The sequence below is a fragment of the Aspergillus japonicus genome (genome assembly GCF_003184785.1).
Source record: "Aspergillus japonicus CBS 114.51 unplaced genomic scaffold BO86scaffold_32, whole genome shotgun sequence".
Taxonomy (NCBI): Eukaryota; Fungi; Ascomycota; class Eurotiomycetes; order Eurotiales; family Aspergillaceae; genus Aspergillus; species Aspergillus japonicus.
This window is the reverse complement of record NW_020291669.1, coordinates 141,706-166,656: the sequence shown is the minus strand read 5'-3', so window position 1 is coordinate 166,656 and position 24,951 is coordinate 141,706. Positions and strand designations below refer to the sequence as shown.

At 52.8% G+C, this 24,951-nt stretch overlaps 9 protein-coding genes across 9 annotated transcripts; 4 read left to right on the top strand and 5 right to left on the bottom strand.

Annotated features, from left to right (window-relative positions):
• Window positions 1-57: 57 nt before the first annotated feature.
• Window positions 58-579, bottom strand: BO86DRAFT_448896 (uncharacterized protein; the record flags this gene model as incomplete). The annotated part of the gene is made up of 2 exons (XM_025676671.1): window positions 58-202; window positions 251-579. The coding sequence occupies 2 exons, from the start codon at window positions 577-579 to the stop codon at window positions 58-60; spliced, it is 474 nt and encodes a 157-aa protein (XP_025526615.1).
• A 1,314-nt stretch (window positions 580-1,893) lies between these two features.
• On the top strand, window positions 1,894-3,649 carry BO86DRAFT_419831 (phosphotransferase family protein; the record flags this gene model as incomplete). The annotated part of the gene is made up of 5 exons (XM_025675154.1): window positions 1,894-2,190; window positions 2,245-2,456; window positions 2,507-2,685; window positions 2,733-3,321; window positions 3,373-3,649. The coding sequence occupies 5 exons, from the start codon at window positions 1,894-1,896 to the stop codon at window positions 3,647-3,649; spliced, it is 1,554 nt and encodes a 517-aa protein (XP_025526614.1).
• Window positions 3,650-5,133: 1,484 nt separating this feature from the next.
• BO86DRAFT_448894 (DUF409 domain protein) lies at window positions 5,134-6,734 on the bottom strand (the record flags this gene model as incomplete). Its single annotated transcript, XM_025676670.1, has 3 exons — window positions 6,382-6,734; window positions 5,680-6,304; window positions 5,134-5,590 (listed from the first exon to the last, which is right to left on the bottom strand). The coding sequence occupies exons 1-3, from the start codon at window positions 6,692-6,694 to the stop codon at window positions 5,134-5,136; spliced, it is 1,395 nt and encodes a 464-aa protein (XP_025526613.1). The 5' UTR covers window positions 6,695-6,734.
• Window positions 6,735-7,003: 269 nt separating this feature from the next.
• BO86DRAFT_390097 (L30e-like protein) lies at window positions 7,004-8,237 on the bottom strand. Its single transcript, XM_025672306.1, has 2 exons — window positions 7,800-8,237; window positions 7,004-7,638 (listed from the first exon to the last, which is right to left on the bottom strand). The coding sequence occupies exons 1-2, from the start codon at window positions 8,119-8,121 to the stop codon at window positions 7,262-7,264; spliced, it is 699 nt and encodes a 232-aa protein (XP_025526612.1). The 5' UTR covers window positions 8,122-8,237; the 3' UTR covers window positions 7,004-7,261.
• A 759-nt stretch (window positions 8,238-8,996) lies between these two features.
• On the top strand, window positions 8,997-11,023 carry BO86DRAFT_380215 (coiled-coil domain-containing protein MAD1; the record flags this gene model as incomplete). The annotated part of the gene is made up of 2 exons (XM_025670711.1): window positions 8,997-9,014; window positions 9,053-11,023. The coding sequence occupies 2 exons, from the start codon at window positions 8,997-8,999 to the stop codon at window positions 11,021-11,023; spliced, it is 1,989 nt and encodes a 662-aa protein (XP_025526611.1).
• Window positions 11,024-11,420: 397 nt separating this feature from the next.
• Window positions 11,421-15,155, bottom strand: BO86DRAFT_410656 (uncharacterized protein). Its single transcript, XM_025674520.1, has 8 exons — window positions 14,897-15,155; window positions 14,687-14,779; window positions 14,524-14,609; window positions 13,827-14,461; window positions 13,364-13,755; window positions 13,232-13,311; window positions 13,070-13,175; window positions 11,421-13,012 (listed from the first exon to the last, which is right to left on the bottom strand). The coding sequence occupies exons 1-8, from the start codon at window positions 14,930-14,932 to the stop codon at window positions 11,855-11,857; spliced, it is 2,586 nt and encodes an 861-aa protein (XP_025526610.1). The 5' UTR covers window positions 14,933-15,155; the 3' UTR covers window positions 11,421-11,854.
• A 367-nt stretch (window positions 15,156-15,522) lies between these two features.
• On the top strand, window positions 15,523-16,925 carry BO86DRAFT_419826 (putative cell division protein kinase (Ctk1); the record flags this gene model as incomplete). Its single annotated transcript, XM_025675153.1, has 5 exons — window positions 15,523-15,578; window positions 15,626-15,728; window positions 15,784-16,614; window positions 16,688-16,843; window positions 16,893-16,925. The coding sequence occupies 5 exons, from the start codon at window positions 15,523-15,525 to the stop codon at window positions 16,923-16,925; spliced, it is 1,179 nt and encodes a 392-aa protein (XP_025526609.1).
• Window positions 16,926-18,877: 1,952 nt separating this feature from the next.
• Window positions 18,878-21,240, top strand: BO86DRAFT_122521 (SH3 domain protein). The gene has a single exon (XM_025666024.1). It carries the CDS (start codon window positions 18,980-18,982, stop codon window positions 21,053-21,055), a length of 2,076 nt encoding a protein of 691 aa, XP_025526608.1. The 5' UTR covers window positions 18,878-18,979; the 3' UTR covers window positions 21,056-21,240.
• Window positions 21,241-21,880: 640 nt separating this feature from the next.
• BO86DRAFT_390092 (OPT family oligopeptide transporter) lies at window positions 21,881-24,772 on the bottom strand. The gene is made up of 2 exons (XM_025672305.1): window positions 23,764-24,772; window positions 21,881-23,703 (listed from the first exon to the last, which is right to left on the bottom strand). The coding sequence occupies exons 1-2, from the start codon at window positions 24,631-24,633 to the stop codon at window positions 22,105-22,107; spliced, it is 2,469 nt and encodes an 822-aa protein (XP_025526607.1). The 5' UTR covers window positions 24,634-24,772; the 3' UTR covers window positions 21,881-22,104.
• Between the last annotated feature and the right edge of the window lie 179 nt (window positions 24,773-24,951).

The window sequence follows — 24,951 nt, the reverse complement described above, 5'->3', positions numbered from 1 at the left end:
GAAATTGTTACTACTGTAATATGGGGAGGGGTGGGGGGCGGCAATGCCCGTCACTATCTACGAGGCAAGTCCCAATTCAATACCGTTCAAAGCATTTGATTGTCTGCGGGCTAGCTCCTCGACCAGATCATCTCGAGATATACCGGTTGTAGAGACAGTCTCGATATGGTCGACCCCGGAGTAATTGTAGATAACCCCCCATCTGCAGCCAATCAGTACAGGAAGGCCGAATGTCACATTATGCACTTACATCCGTTGAACGCAATCACAGAATTCCCCGGGTCGCTCCATGAACGGAAGCCACAAATCTTCCAGCAGCCTATTGATCGGGGGGTTGGCGTCCTTGATGCGAAACCCGATGGAACTGATGACTTCTTGTTTGGCAGGGGGCTCCGTGAGTAGTGAATCACCATTTTTGCCAGATCGGCGTTGATGCATTTGACCGGATTGGCTTAATGCGAAGACCCAGTGAGACAGGCAGTATTCCCTTGAAACGAGCTTAGCCTCGATCAAGCCCTCGTCCATTGTACGTCGGACCGTCGTGTCCTGGTCCACGGTATCTTGGTAAATAGTACCCATTGTGAATGTCAGGACACCTTTGTTTTTGAAACCCCTCAATATCCCCGTCTGATCCTTCGGTATACTGGACTGAAGTAGTAACAGATTATTGCAACTAGAACGAGTATATACCAACCGAGATGCAGGAAGATTAGTGCTTCCAGCGTCAGAAGTTAAGCAAGCCCTGGTAATGGAACAAGTCATCAGATGAAACACCAAGGATAACCTGGACAAGTACGAAGGACGCATCAAGGCGATATCACGTACTTGAATTGACATAAAGAGGTGCAGAGGCGGCGTCTTGTTGCAGGAATATAGAGGCTTGCCCATGCCGTCCTCGTCGAGGTTGGAAATCGGACGAACTTCCAGAGACTCCAAACAATATGGTAATAGTTCCTGATAGTAAATTGTACTGGCTCCCCTGTAGGGGTTCCTGACTTCTTGAAGCGTAGGAGCTGGATACTTTGGGTCTGTGTCCCAAGGCAGAACAAAAGAATCCGGACGGACCTCGTCCACAGCTTGCTCTCGATGTAGAGAAGTCTTCAGCCAATGGTGGAGTGTCTCGAAGAATGACTTCCACTGGGCATATATGATATCAAAGAGGGTTTTCAGAGCCATGGACTGAAAGTTCGTATCGGAGATCCGAGAAGATGAGCTGGAAACGTACATGTCTTCGCACTTTGTAGACGCTACATGACACTGTGCTTACAGATGCGTCATGTATGGAACTGGCCTATACCGGTGTCGAGCTACATGGGATATATTAGAGTGCATAACATTATGGTAACAAAATGTCAGGTTTTATACAAATATTTGGCCGATCTTCGACAATATCTCGGCCAGATTCCGATGATTTTTCGAGAAATGTGAAGCCTAACTGACCGTCCAGTCAAATTCTCGAAGGCTGCCTCGGATGATATTACGGGTTCACTCACAACTTGGAAAGAGCACTCGATAACCTTGAACATAAATCCGACTTCGGGTGCAGACCGATGCACCCAATGAGCGTTGGGACCCTCCGCTATGGCGTCACGTGCCATTAGCCACCATATTCGGCCCCCTAAGCCGTTGGTGGCGCTCAAGTACATTGACCAGAATGAAGGAGCTCCGGGAATACTTAAGAACGGGCGGCCTTCTCGCGCGCCGCTTGAGTTGGACGATTAAGACAATATGGAGCTGCCAACCAGATGGACAGCACACTTTAAAACCTGTATTCATCCCCAACAAATCTATCATCCACCTACACTAAGCTCTTCTTTAAAAGTACACTTCAACCCCTTTCCCTGTCTTTCCAACTGGTATCGCCGACATCTCCGTATGATGAGCTCTGCAAGCATGCCACACCGCGACGCGGGTCTCTTCCAATACACCAGTGGCCGTTGGCTATGGGACGAGGAGCAGCAACTTCGAGAGCGATTTTCGCCTTTCAATGTGCCCGAGTTGCAGAAAATTGCAGCACAAAGTGTCGGAGCAGATACATGTACCGCAATTACAAAATTAGCCGAAGGATCATTCAACAAAACTTTTAGACTTCAAATGAATAATGGATTCTCTGTGATTGCAAGAATATCTCATCCTATCGCTGGGCCTAAATACTATACTACGGCGTCTGAAGTTGCAACAATGGAATTTGTAAGAATTGAAATTAATTTAGTATACATAATACCACTGACCCAGGCAATCCAGGCCCGTACAATCCTCGGAATACCAACACCTCAAGTATATGCTTGGAGCGCTAATGTGAATAATGCTGTCGGTTCTGAGTATATTATAATGGAAGAAGCCTCCGGTACCAAGCTGGATGATATATGGGACGTCATCCCTCTTGAAGAGAAGATAGAGATCATGAAGGATCTTGTCCAATTAGAGAAGAAGATGCTCCAGGTACCACTGAATAAGTAATATCTTCAAAGCCAACTTGATCTGTGATGTTGCTAATGATGACTAGCTATGGTAGTTTATACTTTGCGAGTACTGATATCAGAGGTGCCACGCCAGTGGACACATGTACGGATGTATCTTCGGATCTCAAGGACAAGATAAATCGCCGATTTGTCATTGGCCCAGTCGCGGAAAGACAATACTGGTTCAAAGAACGTGCAGAGATGGTTTTGGATCGTGGACCGTGTTTGTTATCTACCTATCTGCTTGTTGTCTTGACTGACCCATTGAAGGGAAACAACCGCAGGATTACGTTCTCTCTCTGGCCCATCGAGAAGAGGCATGGATCCAGAAATATGCAACACCCAAAGACGATGCGCTAGTGACCTCAGCCACGCAGAATTCACCCAAAAGCCATATTGATTTACTACATAAGTATCTTAAAGTGGCACCTTATCTTCTCCCAGATGCTCCTGCAGTAGTTGCACCATATATTTGGCATACAGATCTACATGCTGGAAACATCTTTGTCCAAAAGGGAAAAGTTTCCAGTGTGATAGACTGGCAGGGTCTGTGGGCAGCACCGTTAATACTTCAAGCACGCCATGCAAGACTAGTTGATTATAATGGGGAGGTCATTTTAAAAGCTCCGGCGAATTTCACAGATCTTGAACCAGCAGAAAAGACTCGAATTAGAGGCCTTATGAGTAGCTCGATACTACTCTACCTCTACGAAAAGCAGATTGCTAAAGATATACCTCTTCTCAATAAAGTCCTTCGATTTGATTACGGCAGGATACGGTGCGAACCCATCCTATTTGTGGGTGACACATGGGATGATGATATCATTCCCTTGCGAGAATCATTGATAAGGCTCGAGAGGTAAGTACTTCTCAGGCTATCTTGTAAACCATATTACTAATAATACTTCAGAAGCTGGAATGAGTTGGGATTTGATTTTCCATGCCCTATCCATTTTACAAAGGATGATCTTCGCATTCATACAGAAGAAAGTGACGGGTGGAACAACGTTCAGGAGTTTTGGGACTCGGTTGCGCATATAGTATCAAGAGATGGTTGGACACCACATCATCTATATCACAATGCCATTTCTCTTTTTACGGAGTTACGAGATATTGGCCTCAAAGGTTTGGTAGGCAAGGAGAGAGACACATTCGAAAAACAGACGCAGTGGGTCAAGAAGCATTAATTCGTCCGCTCTTTCTTAGCTGGTTTTTTTTTTTTTTTTTTTTAATGATAATCCGGAGGGCTGCCACACAAAGCAAACTTGCAGTCCATGCACCCAGACAACAGTTTCCTCGTTCCGGAGATAAGTTGTCCGTATCCTGTAAGCCCGGTTGTCTTGAACTAGGATTTTCATAGCACAAAGATATAACCGAGAGGATTTCATACGAAAAAGGAAAGAAAGTTACTTCAAGCATAAGATAATGAATGTTTAGTACAAAAAAGAGTAATATAAATGGACCTAATCTTAGAGACGCAGAATACTTGGGACTTCCTGAGGACAAAAAGAGAGCCCCGAACGCTATTTCCCTCTAGGCTTTGAACATGTCACCGGCCGGGCTTCAAACTTCAGATTTCTTGACCATCGTCTTTGCAGGGATTTCACATCCCTTCCAGTGAGCCCTCCGACCGAAATTCCTCCTCGGTATGTTCCCATTCAAGTTTTCTGGACACCAATTGACGAAGGAGCTCATCTTCCGCATCCGAGTAAGGCCGGCCCCGTTGGCGGCTGGGGAATGAATGAGATGCTTCTGCTCGAGCCCTTGCCCTGGTCAAAGGGCCCCTGCCCGTGGCAAGCTCGGCGTAGCCCAATATGCTGCACACGGGCTCCTTCCGACGGTGACACTTTGACCGGGAGATTCTAGATGGGCTACACACGGTAGTCTCGGCCACAGGCTGGGGCCCTCTGCATCCAGAGGAAGTGGCTTGTGATTCTTCATCCAACTGGCAGGAAGGTCATTGGATCCTCTGATCCCCACGGATCGGACAAGCCACTCTTGATTCCATCAGAAAGCGGAATCATTGGGCTAATCTCCCCATTTCAGCCATCATCGGCAACGTCGGGGTGGCCTTCACCGGGCTCGCCTGTCCAACGAGCTTCAGATATAGCCAAATTGTTTCGGAACCGTTGTCCACAGTTTTATAGGCTACCGAAGCTTTGCAGCTCTCAGCATCACTTCTTTTCCATATCCCAGAGAACAATTCATCCGGGTGGAGCAAGTCGTCGCTGTTAATGCTGCTTGTCTCGTCACAGTCATTCTCAAGCCCGGTGACTGAACCTGGGCGGGACAAGATCACTGGTAAAGAATGAGCCCCGGGCAACAATATGTAGGAGACCTGGACAAACCTTCGCTGGATGCACGGATAACGCTATCTGTGTGAGGACTACTAGACAGCCTATTAGGAGCCGACTAAGGTTCCAAGACCCACAATTGGGGCTTCAATGGAATACACGCCTCAGAAAGCCCGTCCGTGTACTCGTGCCCACGCGCCTCACGCGCCTCACGCGCCCTAGATCTGGAAAAATGATTGTTGTATTCAAAGGGAAATGGGAGGACCAGAGGGGAGGAGGTTCTTATATACTCCTAGGAGGTGAACGGGCAATGATGACAGTACGGTGTCCCAGAATTAGAAGTACAACCAACAACCTTGAATTTGAAGCTATCCCCCTCAAGCAGGAGGCAAAAACGCAGCATAAAGCACTCCCTGAACAAGAGCATACACCACCATATAATTCACAACGAGGCCACCCCTACCCCTCCTAATCCACCCACCTAAAACCTTCCCCGACAGCCCTCTCTGAAGCAGTAAATAAGCCACCCAGACATACCAGACCGGATACCCCGACGCCATGCGCGTGATGATCTGCACATGATGATTGAAGAAGGTAAGCACCGCAATCACGACCTGCGGGACCGCCAGACTCCGCAGCAGCCGGTCCGTCACGCGAGCTTGCGGCGGCGAGTCCCGCAGCTTCTCGACCTTCGCACACGGCAACTCCAGCGACGACCTCAATTCCCCGCTCAGAGCCTGCCATCCCGACGCCAGCAAGATGGCAAGCATGGGGGCCGCGAGGCCGAACAGCGGGATGTTGGATACCGTCCAGTACCGCAGAAATCCATTATCCCTGGTGTACATAGTTGAGTAAGTCAGTCAGCTAGCCATCGAGGGCGAGAACAAACTCGGTTCATTGCGAAGTGTTCAACAGGGGCTTACCAGTAGTGATCCTGCACGTAGCTATAGATACTGGGCAGGGTTCTCCGACACCACACCCTCGGTTCTTTGGGGGATGTGCAAAACTCCCGGTAGGCGATGTACTGCGGGAGGACGAAGCCCAGCCCCGTGCAGAGCCCGGCCGTCCCGACAGCGAGTAAGCGCCGCAGTCTGGCGGGCGAAAAGCCTTGCCAAAACAAAAAGACGAGCTGCCGCACCGCCTCCTCGAAGAGTGGGATGCCGTTCAGCAGGCCGTTACTCCGGAATGTCGTGGCCAGGCCGTACAAAACCCCGGCCAGGACGAGTTGGGTGTCTTGAAATGAGCTGGAGCTAGGGCTCGAGGAGGAGGAGGAGGAGGCGAAGCTCCGGACAAACAGCAGCGAGCCACAGAAACTCAAAAGCGCATGTGCACTCTCCGCACAGGGGGCCGACAGGAAAGCACCGGCCGGAGACACCACGTGCAAGCATGCGGCGAGGAGCGCGACCTTGCGGCCCGGCGCGCCGGGGAATAGGGTGCAGACGAGATGGTAGAGTACGATCACGGATAAGCCATGCGCAGCGTGGGAGATTGAGATGCCCACGAGGCTCTCGTTGAAGGCATAGTCGAGGATGCCGAGTTTGCGACAGCCTAAGGGGCCTGTTAGTCGGGAGGATTTCTGGAAGGACTTCTACTGTCGTTGGTCTATAGCTCAGGGAAAACAGTACCATTCGCCAAGGCATGGATAAGTCGATTGTATCCGTACCCGAAGGCCCATTCTTGCTCGAAGATGTAGCCCCGATTGGCAGCGTGAGTGTAGTATATAGCATCCCATCGGGTCAATTTAGTCGATATAATTTCCAGCATGGCTGGCAATGGTGCTTTGGTTGGACTGTTCCATTGAATCAGCGTGGTCGAGGTGTCATACCCGGGCCCCGGTGTGAAGGCAGCCAGTAATAATAACAGGCTTTTCCACAGTGTAAAGACAGCGAGTAACGATCGATAAGGGCGACTAGCGTCCACTCGAAGCATCAACGCCATAGTCCCTCCCTGTGTGGTTCAGAGTATTGGTGTGATGGGGTCTGAGCAGATGAAGGTGAAGACACTCGGGAGCAGATCCGCTGCCCGCCAAGCCTTCCCACTCCCTCCCGTCATGCTTTCATTGCATGCCCTCACCTTACGCAGCAATGCTAATTTACATCATGTATAAGTTACCACTCGCATTGACCGTTAGCAATGAGCGATTCCGGTGTTGGCCTGTTGGCCCACGCACTTGGCAGAATGGCAAGGCAGGCTTACTAGAATGGGCGTAGAACTACTCCCTACAGTCTCGTAGAAAGAATGATATCTTGTCAGTCAATTGAGTTTAATTTTGAAGACATCCTGCCTTTTTTTCATACACCATTTGCGAACGCCAGATTTGCAACGGACACGTCATAAAAGATCAACCCATATAAGCACGTCCCAAAGGCCAGACCCCAAAGACATGCACTGCCTTGTCAGACATCAAAGTGGAACTGTACAGCCATCGCAAGTTGACAAGACAAAATAAAGAAGCCATATAAATTAGGAAATAACGGAAAAAGAAGAAATCACCCGATGAACCTTTTACAGGTTCACCCGCTTCAGCTCCTTCTGAGCCAGCTTGGCCAACTCCTCGTACACCTCGGTGAAGTCCTCACCATCGTCCTCACCCTTCTTGCCCTTGGAGGCCGACTTGGGCACAACCATTACGACACTGGTGGGGCGTTTCGTGGCGGCAGAGTTGCCGAGCTCAGCTCGGGATGTGACGAAGACATATGGGATTCCGTGGTCCTCGCACAGGACGGGGATGTGAGAGATGACGTCCATGGGCGAGATGTCGGCGGCAAGAATGACAACGCCGTTGGGAACGGCGATGGTGGCGTTGGCGGCGGGGATGGGAGATTTGCGGAGGGCCTTGACGACTTCCTTGACACCACGCTTCAAGCATTTGTTGACAGCAGCTGTTTGGAACATTTCAATTAGTACATGGTCAGGCAGGGAAGGTCGCGTTGATCAGTCGAAATCCGCATTGATTCCCGGGCTCATCTATGTCCTTAAGACCAGAAGCCCAGGACTCAATGCATTGTAGAGAGTCTGTATTGATGTAGGTAGATGCTCTTACCCTTCTTCACGCTCTTCAGAACCTTCTTGGCCTGCTTATCCTCAACCAGAGGCTGGGCGAAAGGAACGAGGGCGCCAACGGGGTTGCTGTCGACATCCATGACCTCAGCCTCAACAACACCAGTAACGCTGGCATCAGCAGGGACAGCCTGCTCAATGCCCTCCAGAACCTTGGTGGTGAGCTCCTTCTCGACGGCTTCGGCGAGAGCGGTCTTGTCCTTCTTCTCCTTCTTGTCCTTCTTGCTCTTGGTGATTCCGTCCTTCTCCGCGCGCTTCTCCTTTCTCTCGCGCTTGTCCTTCTTGTCGCTCTTATCCTTAGCCATTGTGAATATTAGACCCCACTCGAGGATTTGATTCTGAGTCCGGAAAGAGGGGTTGCGAGGGCGAGAGAGAGGGCGATGGGCGTGGGGGGGAGAAATAGTCGTCCGGTCTTTTGCTGAAACCCGCAAAAATTCGAAATCCATTCAAAATTTCGGCGCTAGTCCTATTCTAAAGTGTGAGCTTTCGCGGGCGGTGAGGGGCTGAGTCAGCACGGTGGCCGTCGTGGTGGGTGCGGATGTTCATCGCCGCGCATGCAACCCCAAACAAATGAAGTAATGGTTGATGAGTTAGGTCCTTGAGTAATGCTCGCTTGTACTTCCCGTCGCCAGACTGGAGGTCAAGCCTATGCATATCTGTGATCCCTAGCATTGACTGTGCTGCATTGCTATTTAAAGGTGAAGCGTCCAGTCAGGTTCGCTTGGCCTGCTTCTATCACTCAGTGTACGTCCAACCTCCCTTTGTCGCATGGCATAATAAGAGATTTCGAAGGATCCAATTGACGGAGACGTTCACAGATGAGTTCAAGACGAAACTCGCGTGCAGCATGGGGCTCTCCCCCGCCTGAATCCCCTTTGGCGCTCCCTCCAGCTCCAAGTGTCTTTCAGCTATCGAATCGTCTGGCAGAACCAGCTCACCCTTCGAAACCAGGTGAGACCTACACCCCCTCTACTATGGCGCGGAAACCCTGACCTATCGTCCTCCCAAGATACCGAAAAGGAAGAACTGCGCGTCCAGGTAAACACGTTAAAGTATGAACTGGAAAACTTCAAGCAAGAGCGAGACTTGATGATATTGCGCCATGAGAAAGAGCTGCGGGAATTGCAATTGAAGGCAGATGCGGATTTCCGCAAAGCCCAGGTACGCCCACCCCTCTAAAATGACGGACGTGTTTTCTGTATGGCTAATTTATCTTCCTTGGGGGCTCGTGCTTAGGTAGCGGAATCGTCCAGTCACCGTGCCAGCCACAAGAGCGAGACCCTTGCGAAAGAATTGAAAGAGGCCCAGGACACCGCACTAAATGAGAAAGCGGAGCTGGAGCGAAGACTTCGGACCCTCCAAGACCAGAACCAGTCCCTGCAGGAAGATGTCGACGACACCAAAGCGCAACTGCTCGACCAGGAACGACAGTCCAAATATCAAATCAACGAGCTGGAAACGATCCGATCATCGCTCCAAAAAACACTCGAGGAGCTGCAGAACGACCTCCAGACTGTACGAAGTGACATGAATACCACTCAGGCAAAGTTGCAGGAACGGGAAACGGAAGTCGCAAACCTGGAATCGGAAAATCTCCGCCTGAAAGCCGAGGGCAGCGACACGGAGGCACTGTCCGTTCTCAAGCGGGAGCTGTCGGACCAGGTCAATCACATCAGAAACTTGGAGACTACAAATCGTGAACAGACGATCGAGCTACGCCACCTGCGGAAGGTGCAGAAGAATGTGGAGGTGGTAGAGGAGCAGAAGCGATCGTTGGAAAACCAGCTACAACTCATGAAGGGCGTGGAGTCTGAGCTAGGGACCGCTCAGATTCAGATGCAGATACTCGAAGACGAGCGACGGTCCTGGACCAGCCTCTTGCAGGATAATGACCAGCCCGCGGAGCTTGACTCTCCGGAAGCGGTGGTCAAAGCTCTGCTGCAGGAACGGATCGAGAAAGCTACCCTTGTTGACAAGCTGGGCAGCATCGAGGCCGAAGCCCTGGAGAAGGAGGAGCAGATCCGAAGCCTGGAAGCCGAGAAGACCACCCTGCGCCAGGAACTCGAGAATATTCGCACAACTGCCTCTGCAGCCGGCGGAGCCGCCGCAGAAAGCCGCGCAAAGTCCCGCCTGGAGAGGCAGCGCACTCTTGCCATCAAGGAGGTCGAGTATCTTCGTGCCCAGCTGAAGACCTTCGACACCGAAGAGGAGACCATGAATGCCGAACAGAGTCAGTTCGACCAGCAGAAATCCGAGCAGATCGCCACATTGGAGAAGCTTGTCGACGAATACAGAGCCGAACTGGCCAAGGTCCACGAGGAGCTTTCTCAGCGTGAGTCGGCGGCAGAGACGCAGCAGCCGCAGCAGCCGCCGCAGCAGCAGCAAGACGAGCCTCGCGGCGTCAAGCGGCCCCTCTCACCAGCCGAAAGCGACGCCGAGAGCGAACGCCTGTCCATCCTGGCCCGCAAGAACCGCACCCTGCAGGACACGCTCACCAAATCCGAGCAGGCCACGACGCTCCTGCGCAAAGAGCTGGAGGCCGCCAAATCGCAGCTGCGATCCCTCAAGGCCAAGTCGCGCACGCGCATCCTCGAACTGCGCGACAACCCCACCGCCGAGGCCGAGAACCTGAAGATGTCGACCCTCCGCATCCTGAAAGCCGAGAACCAGGATTTGCTGGCGCAGCTGCGCGGCGGCGGCAGCAGCAACATCACCAACGCGGACGTCCAAGTCGTCCCTGTTAGCACCCTCGAGAGCATGAAGCTGGACATCCAGGACATGGAGCGGGCCGTCGCCGACAAGGAGAAGCGCATGCGCCGCCTGAAGGAGATCTGGACGGCCAAGTCCTCCGAGTTCCGCGAGGCGGTCGCCTCCCTCCTCGGCTTCAAGCTGGACTTCCTCCCCAACGGCCGGGTGCGCGTGACCTCCATGTTCCATCTCTCGCCGGCATACCGGCACGGTGGCGGCGATGGAGGCTCGTCGGACTCGCAGGGACCCGGCAGCATGGGCAACGGCGAGGAGAATTCGATCATCTTCGACGGCGAGAATGGGACCATGAAGATCTCGGGGGGTCCGAATAGCCTCTTCGCGATGGAGATCCGGCCTCTGGTGAAGTTTTGGGTCGAAGAGCGCAAGGATATCCCCTGCTTCCTGGCGGCCATGACGCTGGATTTCTACGATAAAACGACCCGGGCCGCGCGCATGTAGAAGATCGCTCCGCGACTCGTGCAGCAGTAGTAGTACACACTCTTCAGATCCCATCTCTATTTCTGTGTATTTGATTAGCTCAATAGCCCAAATGATTCCCCCCCGGCACAGGCATCGCTGGTGCCGTGTTTGTTATACCGTTGCAACGTCTCATAGTCTTGGTCGTGTGTCTTTGTCACAAAATTAGGGCATGTGTAGATAGTCCGCAGTTTCCGTACACGAGTGCAAGTCAGACGCACACCTTGTTGAGCATAGTCACATCACAAGAAGCCACGTGAAATTAGCTCGTGGACTAAAAGATCCTTAAGTTGTTTGGGATAGAACGTGGGCGTTCATGGAAGTATTACACCAAAAAGAAATGCACGACGTAGAACTTGAGCATTGAGCATTTACAAGGCATTAGACATATCCACTGATTCTGACAAAGGAACGGAAGGAAGGATTATTGTTTTACACCACTTCGAGTCCGGGAGGAGGAAATGAAGCTTATAAAGGGAAATAATCTTGAGGGAATAATAACATGGCAGATAGAGAGGAACATTGACATAGTGAAAAGATATAAGGAAGGCAGATAGAGAAATTGCGCTGTGTGGTTGGTGCGGGGACTGTACAGGCACAGACAGGTACAGGCGGGGGAGATAAACACAGTACGAGCCACATTGTTACCCAACCATGTACTGCAACACCATGGGAATATATTCCAATAGCTTTGGGTAATACCTGCAAAATGCAGTGCTGGGCATCCCAGGTGCCGGTTCGGAGACACTTCGGGGGGGTTTGGCTCATTGCACATATGTACTGAAGCTTTCGGGATCGTCACAGACTCAACCTTCAAGACGAGACATACTTGGCTGCGACCAGTTTGCGCAGAGTTGGGACTCTACTCCACTCGGAAAACGAGCCCGCATCCGCAGTCGGCGTTCCCGAGTTATCGTCTGCAAAAGGATCAGTGCTCTTCTGTACGCTTTGTTCGGGTGAAGAAGCGGTGCTGATTCCTAATTGGGTTCCATCTTCGATCCTATGCACCTCGAATCTCGTATCCACTTTACCCTTCCGCGGCCCACTGGTTCCGGTCGAGAACCGAACGAGAAACTTGCCATCAGATCCTGCTGTGACATCTAGTTCAGGAAGCCTCCAAGTCACTGCTGACTGCTTGCGTCGGAACGTGGCTCCCGTGTTGGGGTACATGACAGCAGCTGTGGCATGGGCCACCTCTCGGTCTTCAAGGGGAGATGTGTCAAGGTTGACAGTCAATAGTAAATTTTTGACGTTGATCGAACTTCCCTTTGGGAATGACGGGTTGGCGGAGTAGAAAATGATCACACTGGCCTGCATATCCTCGATGTTCCAGACTGGTTTGAAGATGACTGGGCAATAACTCGAAGCATTCGCTGGGTCAAAATGAATCTGGTACTTGAAAGCCACGGTCGGCGAGGGGCGAGTGATGCCACTTAGGTTGATTTTGTACTGGCCTCTTTGCTCATCCGATAGCTCCTTGTTCTTATCTTCGCTCACAAAGTGTGGGTTAGCGGCCACTTTTTCCAATATTTGGAAGTTGTCAAGCCGAACTCGAGCAGTTTCTGCCGGCGTGTCGGGAATAGGGTTGTAGGCCAGAGCAAGTTCACCAATAACGTGTGTCTTTGTTATGGCTCCTTCAGAGAACCATGCACTGACGGTGTCTATTATCGAAGCATTGAGACCGGGTCCGTGAAGCTCTGGGTGGGCGACAATGCCCGCTGCGCTATGCAATGTATGCCCCGAGCGAATCGACGTGGTGTCGGAGAGCGTATGGTCATCGGTAGCGGCAGTGGGTGAATGGACATGCCTCGAAGGCGCTGAGGGAGAGAGTGGCACAGGAGAATCAGATGCTGAGGGCGAGACAGGGTTCTCGCTCCCGGGGACAGGGTTGGGAATGAAAACCGTGTTGCGGACGTCACGCCGGCCGCGCAGAGTACCTGCATTGCGCCTCGTTCCTGATTGTTGAGCCCGCTAAGCAGGGTATTAGCACCTCTCCAACTACGTAGTACTTATGTGTCATGAACTCACAAGTCTAAGTTGGTTAGCCATATCATCCATTGCCTGTTTAGCCTGATCTTCATCCTCGAAGATCGGCTGGTCTCGGATCGTCAGATTTATGCCACTTTCTTCCAAACTGCGATGATATTAGCCTGCAATGAAAATTTGAACAGCATGGCGCGAAATACATACCCAGCCGCTTCTCTTTGAGCCCGTGTAATCTCGTCGATGGTATCTGGGCGCTCCGAGAAACCCTCCGAGTCTACTCGTGGCTGGACAGGGTATCAGTGAGGATCTTCTGAAGTATTCCCAGGTGCGACTTACCTCATTCGGAACGGTAGAGCTCGCCTCGTTAGGGGTCTCATGGAGGGCTTCCCCATTAGCCATGGCAGGTGCTGGTTGAGAGACTGGACCAGATGTTGATCTATTGAAATCTTCTTCATGCTCGGGGAATTCGCCTGGGATATTCAAGGATCCAGCATGACCCTCTTGAGTACTCAAGGCAGTGCCGGGACGATCAGATCCTTCTGGAGGAGTTTCCGGAATCTGCAGATCGCGCGAATCCCCTCTCTTGAAAGAAGCAAATGGGCTTCGGTGTTTCTTATCTGAGAAAAATGGACCACCGCCGGAAGGCTGTACAATACTCCGACGTCGGTTCATCACCGTACCTAGTCGTTTCAACCCCCCAAGAGGAGTGCTGTGGCGAGGCTCAGGAACTAGGATTGACCAATCAGTATATCATGCATAGAAACAGCAGGCTCCCTGGCAGCCGAGACTTAATACTTACCGGGAGGCGCTCTGGCTGGTCCCGACGTTTCCGAGCGCTGGCTGGCAGCATCATCCTGAAGGTGCGGCGGAGGAGAGAGCGGGGCTACGGGAGGAGGGGAGGCGGCCTGCTGTCTCCGTGGAACAACTGGTCGTCCCCCGTTGATTTTCGCGGCGAATGTTTTGATTTCGTCTGCGGTTTCAACGTTGAGAAGAACATTCAAACAGCTCTCAGCCGCCTGACGGCTGCGTTCCACCTGATCGGACTCATGGGTCTCCAATTGAGTCAAGACGTCCCTTAGGTGGTTGAGGCGACTCTCATCTGCCGCCTGCAGCTGTTCAAAAACAAACGGGGCCCTGGAGTCCCATTGCTGGCTGATCTCCTCGGCAGCAGCCACGGCACTGGCTAGCTTGTCTGCGCCCTTGGGGCCCTTTTCCCTGGCTTTCTCAACCTTCTTCTGCGCCGTCTCGTAATTCTTCGCCAATGCTGCGAGATCACTCTGGATTCCAGGCATCGATGATAGTTCACGGCTTTTGCTGTTGTATTCCCGCAGAGGTCGTTCGACATCTTCATCGATCTTTTGCGCGAAGGTTTCGTGGGAGAGCGCTATGGATTCAGTAGCACTGACGATGCGTTGCCATGGGATCTGAAATACGCTGCGGTGCGATGTACATGTTAGCTTCCATAAACTTAAACGTGCCCGGATGATTAGCATTACCCCAGCGCAGCTCCATTGTCTAACTGTGGGCGATGCGCAAGCTTCCTCAAGCCTTGAGCATATACTTCTTCGATGCGTCGACGTTCCTACAATTGACACCCCGAGGCGTTAGACCGGCAATTACTAGCAAGGGAGGGGGTTTGAGGGGTAGGGGAATCTTTACCTGGAGCCAGTCCGCAATGTCCGCATTGATTTTGTTTATGGTGCGAATGCGCTCGTTAAGCACATTGGTCGCCTGGCTGGGCTGCAAAGAGGCCTATGTGTAGAACAATGAAAAACCAAATCAGCTATTTGCGCGATAGCACTGATTGTGGTGCAGATTTGCAAGGTGGGGGTTGGTTGGGGCAGGGTGTTGCAATGGAGTTGATCGTACCAGCAGCGCCGGATACTCCTGCCGAGAGAGATCCATTACTTCTCATAGATCACAGCTGCGAGGATACAAAATTCGGAGGCGCATAATAAGAGCTCAGCTCGAGAGGAATGAATGAGCATCAACACAGTGATTGTTCTAAAGCGACGGAGGGAAGGAAAGCCGGAGGTGCCGACAGGCGCGTTAAGGCACAAATGATGGCGGTGGAGTTGAGGGAGGGAAGAGGAGGAGGTGACGGACGGACCGGAGGGGGGGGGAGAACGAGGATGGATGGTGATGACGATGACGGGCGGACTGACTGCAACGCCCGACAAAAGGCCAGGCGGAGGAGCCGAACTGGCCGAGTCCGCAACAGGTAGCACACTAAACCACTTCAGACCAAGTGTAGCTGTCACATGTCCCCCGCGACCGCCTGAACGCCTCGATAGTTACCGTACGGCTCTTACCGTCGACTCTTGGCCTGGAACAATCCTCTTCAACAGCCTTTCGTGTATTTATATTGGAAACTCATTGGTAACCCATTTAAGACGAGCTCCGCTTCGTTCGCACACAATTCTGGGTCTTACTTCACTTCTGTTTCTGATTCCCTCTGATTCCCTCAATCTTCGGAGACGGCCAATTAGACAGCAATGGAGTGGAAGAGAAATCTAGGCTTCTCCGAGCGATTGACGGCGATTCAATCACTGTATGCCTTCAACTACTCTTCCCCGGACTCTGGCTTACTTAAGATAGTACAACTGCCTTCCAGCGAGCTTCATCCTCCGCTGCATTTACAGAGGCCCAATCCCAGGCGAGGAAATGTGAAAACGAAGCTTATGATCGAGCTTCATCGCGCGTCAGTTCTTTCCTGCTGTGATCATTACTCCCGATTCTCATTGTTGAGTGCGTAGGAAGAATATAACAGGCTTTGCCAAGAAGCAATTGACGCAGCAGAGGCCATCGACTCGGTAGCCCTTATCGATAATTGTCCAGATCAACTTCTAGAGGAGCCAGACAAGTCTGCTCCAGGTCATGGCGAGGTGATTGGTCCATATCAGTCGTGCTTCCATCATTTCGATGGCCTCCACTCGACTGTTTACAAATCGCGGCAAGCAGACAACACTGTGGTCGCGCTCAAAGTGCTCATCCCACACATGCTGACGCCTCCACATAATGCCACACGTGAGATTCAGCTGCTCCGTGATGCAGCTCATACCCACGTGATTCCATTGGTCGACACACTCAAGCTAGACGGAGGACGCTTGGTTTTGGTGTTTCCCTTCATGAAGCATGATTTTGAGCAACTGCTCCGCCGGGGCGCATTGACGGCGACACAGACAAGAACTCACTTGAAAGATTTGTTTCGTGCCTTGGCACACATCCATCAACTGGGCATCATACATCGGGATATCAAACCATCCAACATCCTCATGGACTCTCCAGATGGGCCTGCTTACCTAGCAGATTTTGGCATCGCTTGGAAAGAGGGAATTAGAGACTCGGAGCCAGCCGATGAGAAGATCACAGACGTAGGAACCACCTGTTACCGGTCGCCGGAAATTCTTTTTGGCTTCAAAGGCTACGGAAATAGCCTTGATCTCTGGGCGGCCGGCTGTGTCGTGGCCGAGGCTTTGTCCGTGGGACATCGTCAACTGTTCGACTCGGGACCAGTTGGTAGTGATCTTTCCCTTATCCAGTCAATCTTCGTTACATTGGGCACTCCTGACGAGAGCACTTGGCCGGTATGTCCTCAACACATCCCCTTCCATCCTTTACTCCACTATTCACATCATAACAATCTGACGTCGACAACAGGAAACAAAAACTCTTCCTGACTGGGGAAAGATAGAATTCAAGAAATATCCCCCCAAACAGTGGGATGATATTCTCAAAGGAGCCTCGTCTAAGGGGCGTGACTTGGTTAGCAAACTTGTCCGATATGAAAGCTGCGAGCGACTATCTGCTGAAGAGGTACGTCATCCAGGAAATCAGAGTCTAAGTGTGTCATTAACGAGTATAGGCGCTAAACCACCCCTACTTCTCAAATGCCTGAGATGTTGTGTATTTTGCCTTGGTCCGCAAGATGTAGGTATATGTCGCTTGGTCGACCTCTGACTGTTAGCCAGTTCTCACGGGCTTCGATCGTCATGTGATCGATAATTGCAGAGCAGCATGACTCTGGCACGCCTCGGCAATTCATCTACAATTCATGCAGTCTGGCAAATTGGCAAGAATGTGGCACAGACCTGTGTCTCTAAGAACGATGCCAGACACTAATTGGCTGGCGCAGCCTACAGGCAGCCCCGGTTTCTAGTCAGTTTCAGGGCAGCCACAAGCTAGCGATGCCTCCTGCTGATTCGTTGAAAGAGAGTGGTAGTATCATGACTAAACTACAAAGGGGGACTTCATGGGCTGATTTGGCGATGAATTGGCGCCTTTCCACGGCACGGGAGGTTCGACTTTAGAGGGAACGGCTTGCAATCACAAAGGAGGTAAAAGGCTGATCGGCAAGGATCGCTGCTTTGGCTTACTGAACAATTATAATCATCCGCTCTGCAAGCCTCAAGTAGGAGAGAAAAGTCTGCAGGATGTGTGGGTTTCTTTTTTTTTTTTTTTTTTTTTTTTTTCCCTTTCCTATTTTTCTATTTTTCCCTACGTGCTGATGGTTCCATGCATGCAAACTGCAAATGCATAACTCTTGATGAGGTCGCCAAGACCACAAACGACCAATGTTCGTTGAGTAGCGGTTTTGTGAAATCAATCGGATCCCACAGCCGCAGGACTACCCAATGCTGAAAGGGTAAGTGGAGGTCGCTAAGTACGAGTAGTAGTACGGAGGACCCGGAGAACGGAGTGACTCGGCTCAACATCTCAAGAATGGGTGCTGCTAGACTACTTACTCCTGAACGAACACATGATAGTTTGGGCAGGGGCTGGGAGGCTGAGTAATCTCTTGCATGCATGAAAATCTTGAGAACTCTTTTCTCGTCATCTTACCATGGTATTTAATTCTCCAAACTGTTTCTGAATGTGTATTACTCCGTCGAAGTCAGAAAACCTGAGGGGTCGACCGTAGCACAGCGGTTTCCGTGCATGCGCTTCGTTGGTCTGCGGGTGGGGCGGACATACATTGGTTTGAATTATGGACTCCCTTAAGTTATGGAACAACAGATCGGAGCTGATTCCCTAGGATCATGCTGCATGATGTTATCGAGTGATTTCTGGTGGTTGCTCGAATCGACTTAGGCTATATGCAATAAAGGACTCTACTCTTTACTCCAATATGATCATAATTAAGATTAATCAAAAGAGAAGGTGGTCATGGCGGGTGAATGGGCGGCGGCCTCATATTATGCTCGTGCCGGGGGGCAGGGAGGGGGGGGGGGGTTACCGTCACAAAACCAGGGACGGTAATCTGTTCTGGCCAATGAGACACAAGAGGTGCCTGAGTGCAGCGCGGATCCCGCATCCAATTGCACCATGAAAGGTTAGTTGAAAGTTAACCGGTACGGGGCGATACACGGGCTGATTGGGTTCTCCCCCACTCAATCCCAGTTTTATACTTTGGCCTTCATTTCGGTTCTTTCGTTTGTCCCGCCGCTCGTCCTCGCCGATTGTAATTAGATTAACTTAGCCTCGTATCTCCTCAAACCTGTGGTTTCTCTCCTTCCTCTTCTTCTGCTTTTCCTCAGCTTTAGTCTCTCCTTTCCTCTTCTCACCTTCCCCTGTACACTCTGCGGCCTGGAAGCTGTTTGTCCTTCGTTTTGTTCATTTTGACCGGGTGTGGCCCAGCCCGCCCCCGAGTATACACTGGCTGTTTCTCAGCCTTCCATTCCTTCCAATCCACACATTCCTGAACGCGCTTTGTCTTCCTTTCCTGCATTCTGTGGCTGGATCAGACTGATCTGGCTGATGAGCTGAAGAAGCGACTCGCGATTTTTTTTTTGGTCTGGCACCTGTTTTCGGGCTAGTACCCTTGCACTCTTTTCACTTAGTGTGACGTTGATTAAACCCCGCCATCTTTGTATAGGACGATATTTCCAGCAAGTCGCGACAGTCATCATCATCACAACACTACACCCGACCAAGCCAACAACACCTTCCATCATGGGTCATGCGCATGCGCATGCGCATCGCGACCATGTCGCCAATCTCCAGGCGCGAAGCCCCGACAGCGATGTCACGGTGGTCTATGTCACTCTATCTGCAGACTTCGATGGGCCGATTGGAGGGTATGTGACCATGTCACAGACTTCTTCGGACAAAAGCGATAAGGCAACGGCCGGTCTTGGTGCCCCTATTCAGCAGACTCGGTCGTCTTCGAAGGAGGAAACGACCACGAGCCAGACAAGCGAGAAGACAAAGGCCGAAGCCACAGCAACCGCCACCAAGGACTCTGATCGCCAATCCACTACCACACAGAAGGCCGAGCAGACTACTCACGCATCGCAGGCAGCAACAACTGAACAGGCGTCGACGGCCCAAACTACATTTCAAACCAGCTCTTCTTCCTCGACTTCGGCTATCACTGGATTAGAGGATGCTGCCGTCACCGCGTCGTCCACGAGTGTTCCAGCAGCATCGGCATCTCCCACGGCTATGTCTGCTTCGCAAGGCCTTACTGGTGGTGCGAAGGCAGGAATCGCCATTGGCGTGATAGTAGCAGTCAGTGCGATTGCAGTTTTCATCCTCCTCTGGCTCCGCAAGAAAAAGCAAGGTCAGCACGTCCAAGAAATCGACCCTGAGAATGAGAAATACGTGCGCCAGGAGGATATTGCACCCCCTCCTCCTCCGAAGCCGGAATCTGTGACCTCGCCTAGTCCGCCTCAACTCAACATTCGCCCTGTGACCCAATTTGCACCTTTCGCATCGGATTTCGCGTCGAACGGTGGTGCGGCGGGACTCTCTGCAGGTGGCAGTCTCGCACCCGTTGCTGAATCTGCTGTTGTCAGTCGCTCTCTCACGGATCATCCTTCGCCGCCCCAAACGCCAAAGTCCAGCTCTCACGGTTCAGACCCATTCGGTGACCCTGTCAACCCCTTCAGCAATGGTGCGGAAGCCCCATCTCCTCTTGCCTCAAGCACTGCACTTAGCATCGCATCTGCACCTGTTCCACAGGCCGAGGAGACTGCTTCTACTCCAGAAGAGACAGCTCCTGCAGAGACCGAGCAAATTTCACCAGTGGTGAGTGCCGCCGAGAGTGAACCGGTTGCTGAAGACGCCATCGTTACCGGGGTTGCGGCCGCAGCTGCTGTCGTTGGCGTTGCAGCTGTAGCCACTTCTACGTCGAAGACACAAGAGAAGCAACTGCCCGTGTCTCCCGGAGATTCTGGAACAGGTTCCCAAGCTATTCCCCAAGAGGCTGTCCTAGATGATATTCCCACCCCGACTACTCCAAGCACACCTTTTGCTGCTCCTGTCGCCGCTCCTGTTGTCGCTCCTGGACCACGCCCTCCGCCTTCCGGGCCTGCTCCTCCTCCACCAGGAAACGTGCATCGCGTGCAAATGGACTTCAACCCTTCAATGGAGGATGAGTTGGAACTGCATTTCGGTCAGCTTGTCAGACTACTGCACGAGTATGACGACGGGTGGGCTCTATGCACGAGACTTGATCGATCGCAACAGGGCGTTGTCCCTCGATCTTGTCTATCTTCGCGGCCTCTCAAGCCCAGACCCCCTCCAGGTCCTGGGGCTCGTGGCCCGCCGATGGCAGCACCCAATCGTCCGATGCCCCCTAGGCCCACCACGCCATCCTCCAACTTCAATCCCCCGGTCCCTCGGCCACAGTCACCTGCTCGCCCGATGTCGCCTGGCCAGCCCAGCTACGCCGGTCCTGGTCCCATGCCACTGCGTCTCCACAACCAGCGTCCTATGTCCCCTGCTCAGGGCCCACCTGCTCCCAGATCCTTCTCGCCGGGGCCGGGCCCTAGACCGATGGTTCCCAGATCCATGAGCCCTGGGCCTTACGGTCTTCCGGGGATGCAGAAGCCTCACATGCCGGCAAGCCAGCGGCCACGAAGCAACAGCACGGGTGCTGCTATGGGCCCCAACCCTCGGCAAGGCGGGTTTCCGGGTCCGAGTCCCTTAGGTGGTCCGATGATGCCACCAGTGTCCACCATTCCCCGAGCAACACCGACACTTGTTGAAAGCCCGATCTCGGAGACCGGCAACCGCGAGTGGTAATTGTCTTGCTCAACTCGACCCGAACAAATGGAGTCACAGATTGTTTGGCGTCTGCGATACGAGCATAATACTCGCCACTATGCTGGAGGCATCGACATTGCTTAAGCTGCAGTACACACCCTCTTTATCTTTTCACCTTGTCATTTATTATCCATTCTTGAACCCCCACTTTTTTTTCTTATTTTACCCTTCTCCTGAACAGATATGTCATCATGATTTCTTCTTCCCCAAGTACGCTTCTATGGAGATGATACAAGATACCCACCCACCCGGTTGCCGTCCACACTCACCAGATTACTGCGTACTCTTCTTTTCGAGCAAGGACATGGGAATCCGGAGTGATTCGATGTTGTGAAATGCGTGATATGATATGTCTGGATACCATTTTGAACGAACCTGGCTTTCCAAGCTGTCTCGGTTCTATTTTTTTTTTTCTACTATTTCCTGGCTTTTCTTCCTTCTCAATATACCACCTGCTTCCCGATTCAGCCTCTTCAAACCGTACAATCTTTTCTATCTGTCTTTGACTCCCGCAAATATTTGGATTCGAATTTTGCTCAACTTCCGCTCTTCTGACCTTTACTTCGACGGCTGCTCTGCCTGCACTAATAATGGTCTTTGAGGCTATCTCATGCGTGCTGCGCGAGACGAGATGGGGTAAAGGCACCACGGAGAGCACAATATACGGAAGAAGGATAAAGCGTATCTATCACACTACTTTTCTTTTCCCCGAAGGAAAAGTGTCTGTTCCCCCTTGTATGTGAATGTTTGGTGTTTGTTGACGTGTATGTAATGTTTCATGTGAATGTGTACAAGTACAAGTACAATCCGAGCGCAGAAGTAGGTGATGTTGAGCCCAGCCGAGAAAAGACAAAGTCAGAGGAATGTCATCTCATTTCATTTGATTTTCATTTTCTTGCCAAGAAGAGCTCTTCACGGTCCAAGTAGGAATACTAAACTCTTTGTCTATACTAGGTAGTAATCTCGACCCAAAAGCCGAGCGGCGGGGCCTGACTTTGGTCTATAATTTACCTGATCTACCATCTACTCTAAAGATGAGGCACCTTCCCACTCGCGAGCAGGAGGTTCACGATGCTGATGATGCCTTCCCCGAGGATCAGGCCCGATGCCAGCACGACGACGGTCGACGACGCCGCGTCGGCGTCCTTGCTGGCTTGTTCGGCGGACCGCGGGCGGTGGGTTGCCGGCACGCGCGGAGTTCGGCTATCCGCCGCATCCGGGGGGGTCGAGTGATCCGCGCCAGGGTGGCCGGCGGAAGTGGAAGCGGAAGCAGCAGCAGCAGCAGCAGCAGCAGCAGCAGCAGCAGCGTGGCGACGGGCCCACCACCAGGCGATCAGGCCTCCGATGGCGCGCGCAAGGGTGAAGGAGGGGACGTTGAAGATGCCAACGGCGACGGCGATGCCGCCGGGGATCCAGTCGCGCCAGGGGGCGGAGACGCCGCGGCGGCCGGCGTTCGCGATGGGGGAGGCGGCAACGAGGCGCAGGATGGTCACGGCCACGAAGACCACGCCGGCGACCAGGGAGGCCTGCCAGGCCATGGGCGGGAGGCCCTGGCCGGTGACCAGGCGGGCGGTGAAGATCCAGACGTAGGCGGTCGGGGTCTGGAACATGGGGCCGGGGACTTCGTAGACGCTCACGTACATCTTGTAGACGGCGGTGGAGAGCACGGCGCCGATCAGGCTGCCGATCATCTGGCCGTAGAATTGCGCTTTGGGGCTGGCGCCCAGGAGGTGGCCGGTCTTGAGGTCCTGCATCATGTCGCCGGCCTGCAGGGCGCCGGACTCGGAGACGGCGCCGGCGAGGAGATTGGTGACGAGGGCGGTGCGGCGCGAGAAGTGCGAGGCCGGGGTCGCGAGGGAGAAGATGAGCTGGGTCAGCTTGCTGATGCCGGAGACCGGGTTCAGATCGGTCTCGCCCAGCGCGCGAACGCCCATGATGGAGAGCAGGACGGCCAGTAAGGTGGCGAGGCTGGATAGGAGGGGCGACATCAGGTCGCCGAACACGAAGTGCATGCAAACCACGTTCAGGATCAACGTCAATGGAAGTAGTATAAGTACTGTGCGGGTAGAGATAAGCTGCGAGGGCGGCGCATCTTCTTCGTTGTCGTCACTGGTTTTCGGGCGACTCTCAGGGGGCGGAAAGAGACGGCTCTGGTAGGATGATTCTTCGGTGATAGGGCTCAGGGCAGAATAGCTGACATACGAATGCTGATGCGAGCGGGATGTTGCTGCCTCGGGGAATATGCGACGTCCGATGCGACTGGAAAGCACCTTGTCTTTCACCTGAGGAGCGTATGATACGAGTGGCCGTACCACCAGCCAGCCGAGACTGACGATGGAATCTGCAAGCATGATAGCCAACGATATCCAGACAATCCACGCCTTGCTTCCATCTTCCCAGCTGTCCACAGGACCGGGAGCCCAGCCACGCGCTTTCGCAAGCGGCGAGAGTATACCCCAGCCCAACACCGCGCCGAAGAGCATGTGCATGCACGTGGATGGACCCATGATGATGCCCTGGCCAACGTAGGCGGGCGATGGGTTGAGGGTCCACAGCCAGTTCCGAGCGAGGTAGAGCCCAAGGATGGGGATGTCGCGGACCTGAGGAACAAAGTATGAAAACAGGGTCTGGGGATAACCGCGTCAGTTGTCGGACCGAAGCACACGCACAAAGTCATAAACCCTTACATATACGCCGGACACGGCAAACGCACCCACCAATAGACGCATCTTGGCTCTCCAATCTTCCCTATCTCTTGCCAGATCGGCCGGATCATCTTTGGCGAGTATGTGGTCATTGTCCGGTTGTTGCGCCAACAAGGGCGCCTCGAATTCGTCTCGGAACCTTGATGCCTCACCAGCTTCACTAGCCTGGGCCTCTGTCTTCTCACTGCGCCAGCCGCCCCCGTGCAACACCTTAAGCATCAACGCCGATGCGGTACCACTGGGGAACTTCAGCTTCTCCCGCACAATGACTTCCTTCCTCAAGGGGACGGCAAAGACCACGCCGAACAGGCACACCCCGAGACTCCAGAGCACCAGTTTTCCAAAACCCAGCCTGAGCGGACCACCCTCCCCGGTACCACCATCCCCCGATGGCCCATCGGGTCCATCCTTGATCAGAAATTCCAGAGCAGGAACCACCCCGACAAAGCCGCATCCCAGGGGCATTGTGCCGACCGCGCCTGCAACGGTTTGTATGAGGACGTTTTCGATAGGGGTGAACGGGTAGGCCAGGTACTTTGAGAAGACCTTGAAGACCGAGAAGCCGATCAGGGCCGAAGGCATGGCCATTGTACTGATCCATCCCGTCTGCAGGCCGAAGTAGGTGTTCGAGAAGGTGATCAAGACGCCGATGAGGATCCCCACCAGCAAGGAACGGATGGTGAAGCTCTCCGCGAAAATCTCGGAGGACGATTGTCGGTGAAGTCTGGGACTCGAGGAGATATTCGCCCCGAATCTTCTGGGATCCCCATCGTCGTTCGTGGATGGGATCAAGGAAGCCTCTGGGGCCTGGCGATATGGGCCCGAGGGATTGGGGGAGGCATCGCCCGCCATGTTGATGGTTTGGTAGTTCATGCGGTGCAAACACACCCAAAGTTCATTCCCGGATCCGGCACGCTGTATTCAACCTGCTTCCATGACCGTTAAGCAGGGGAGAAGCAGCTGGCCATATTGCGAAAGGGAAAAAAATGGGGGGGGGGGGGGGGGGGGGGGTTTTGGAAGGGAAGGAGATAAGGCGCAGCGAGGATTGGATTGATAATCGGGGTTTACATTGACTAAAGCACAGACCGCCACTTGCAATGACGCGATATGACTAAGCCGGCCACGATAAGATAAGCTCCTTTGCACCCCTTTGGAAATGCAACTGGCGCG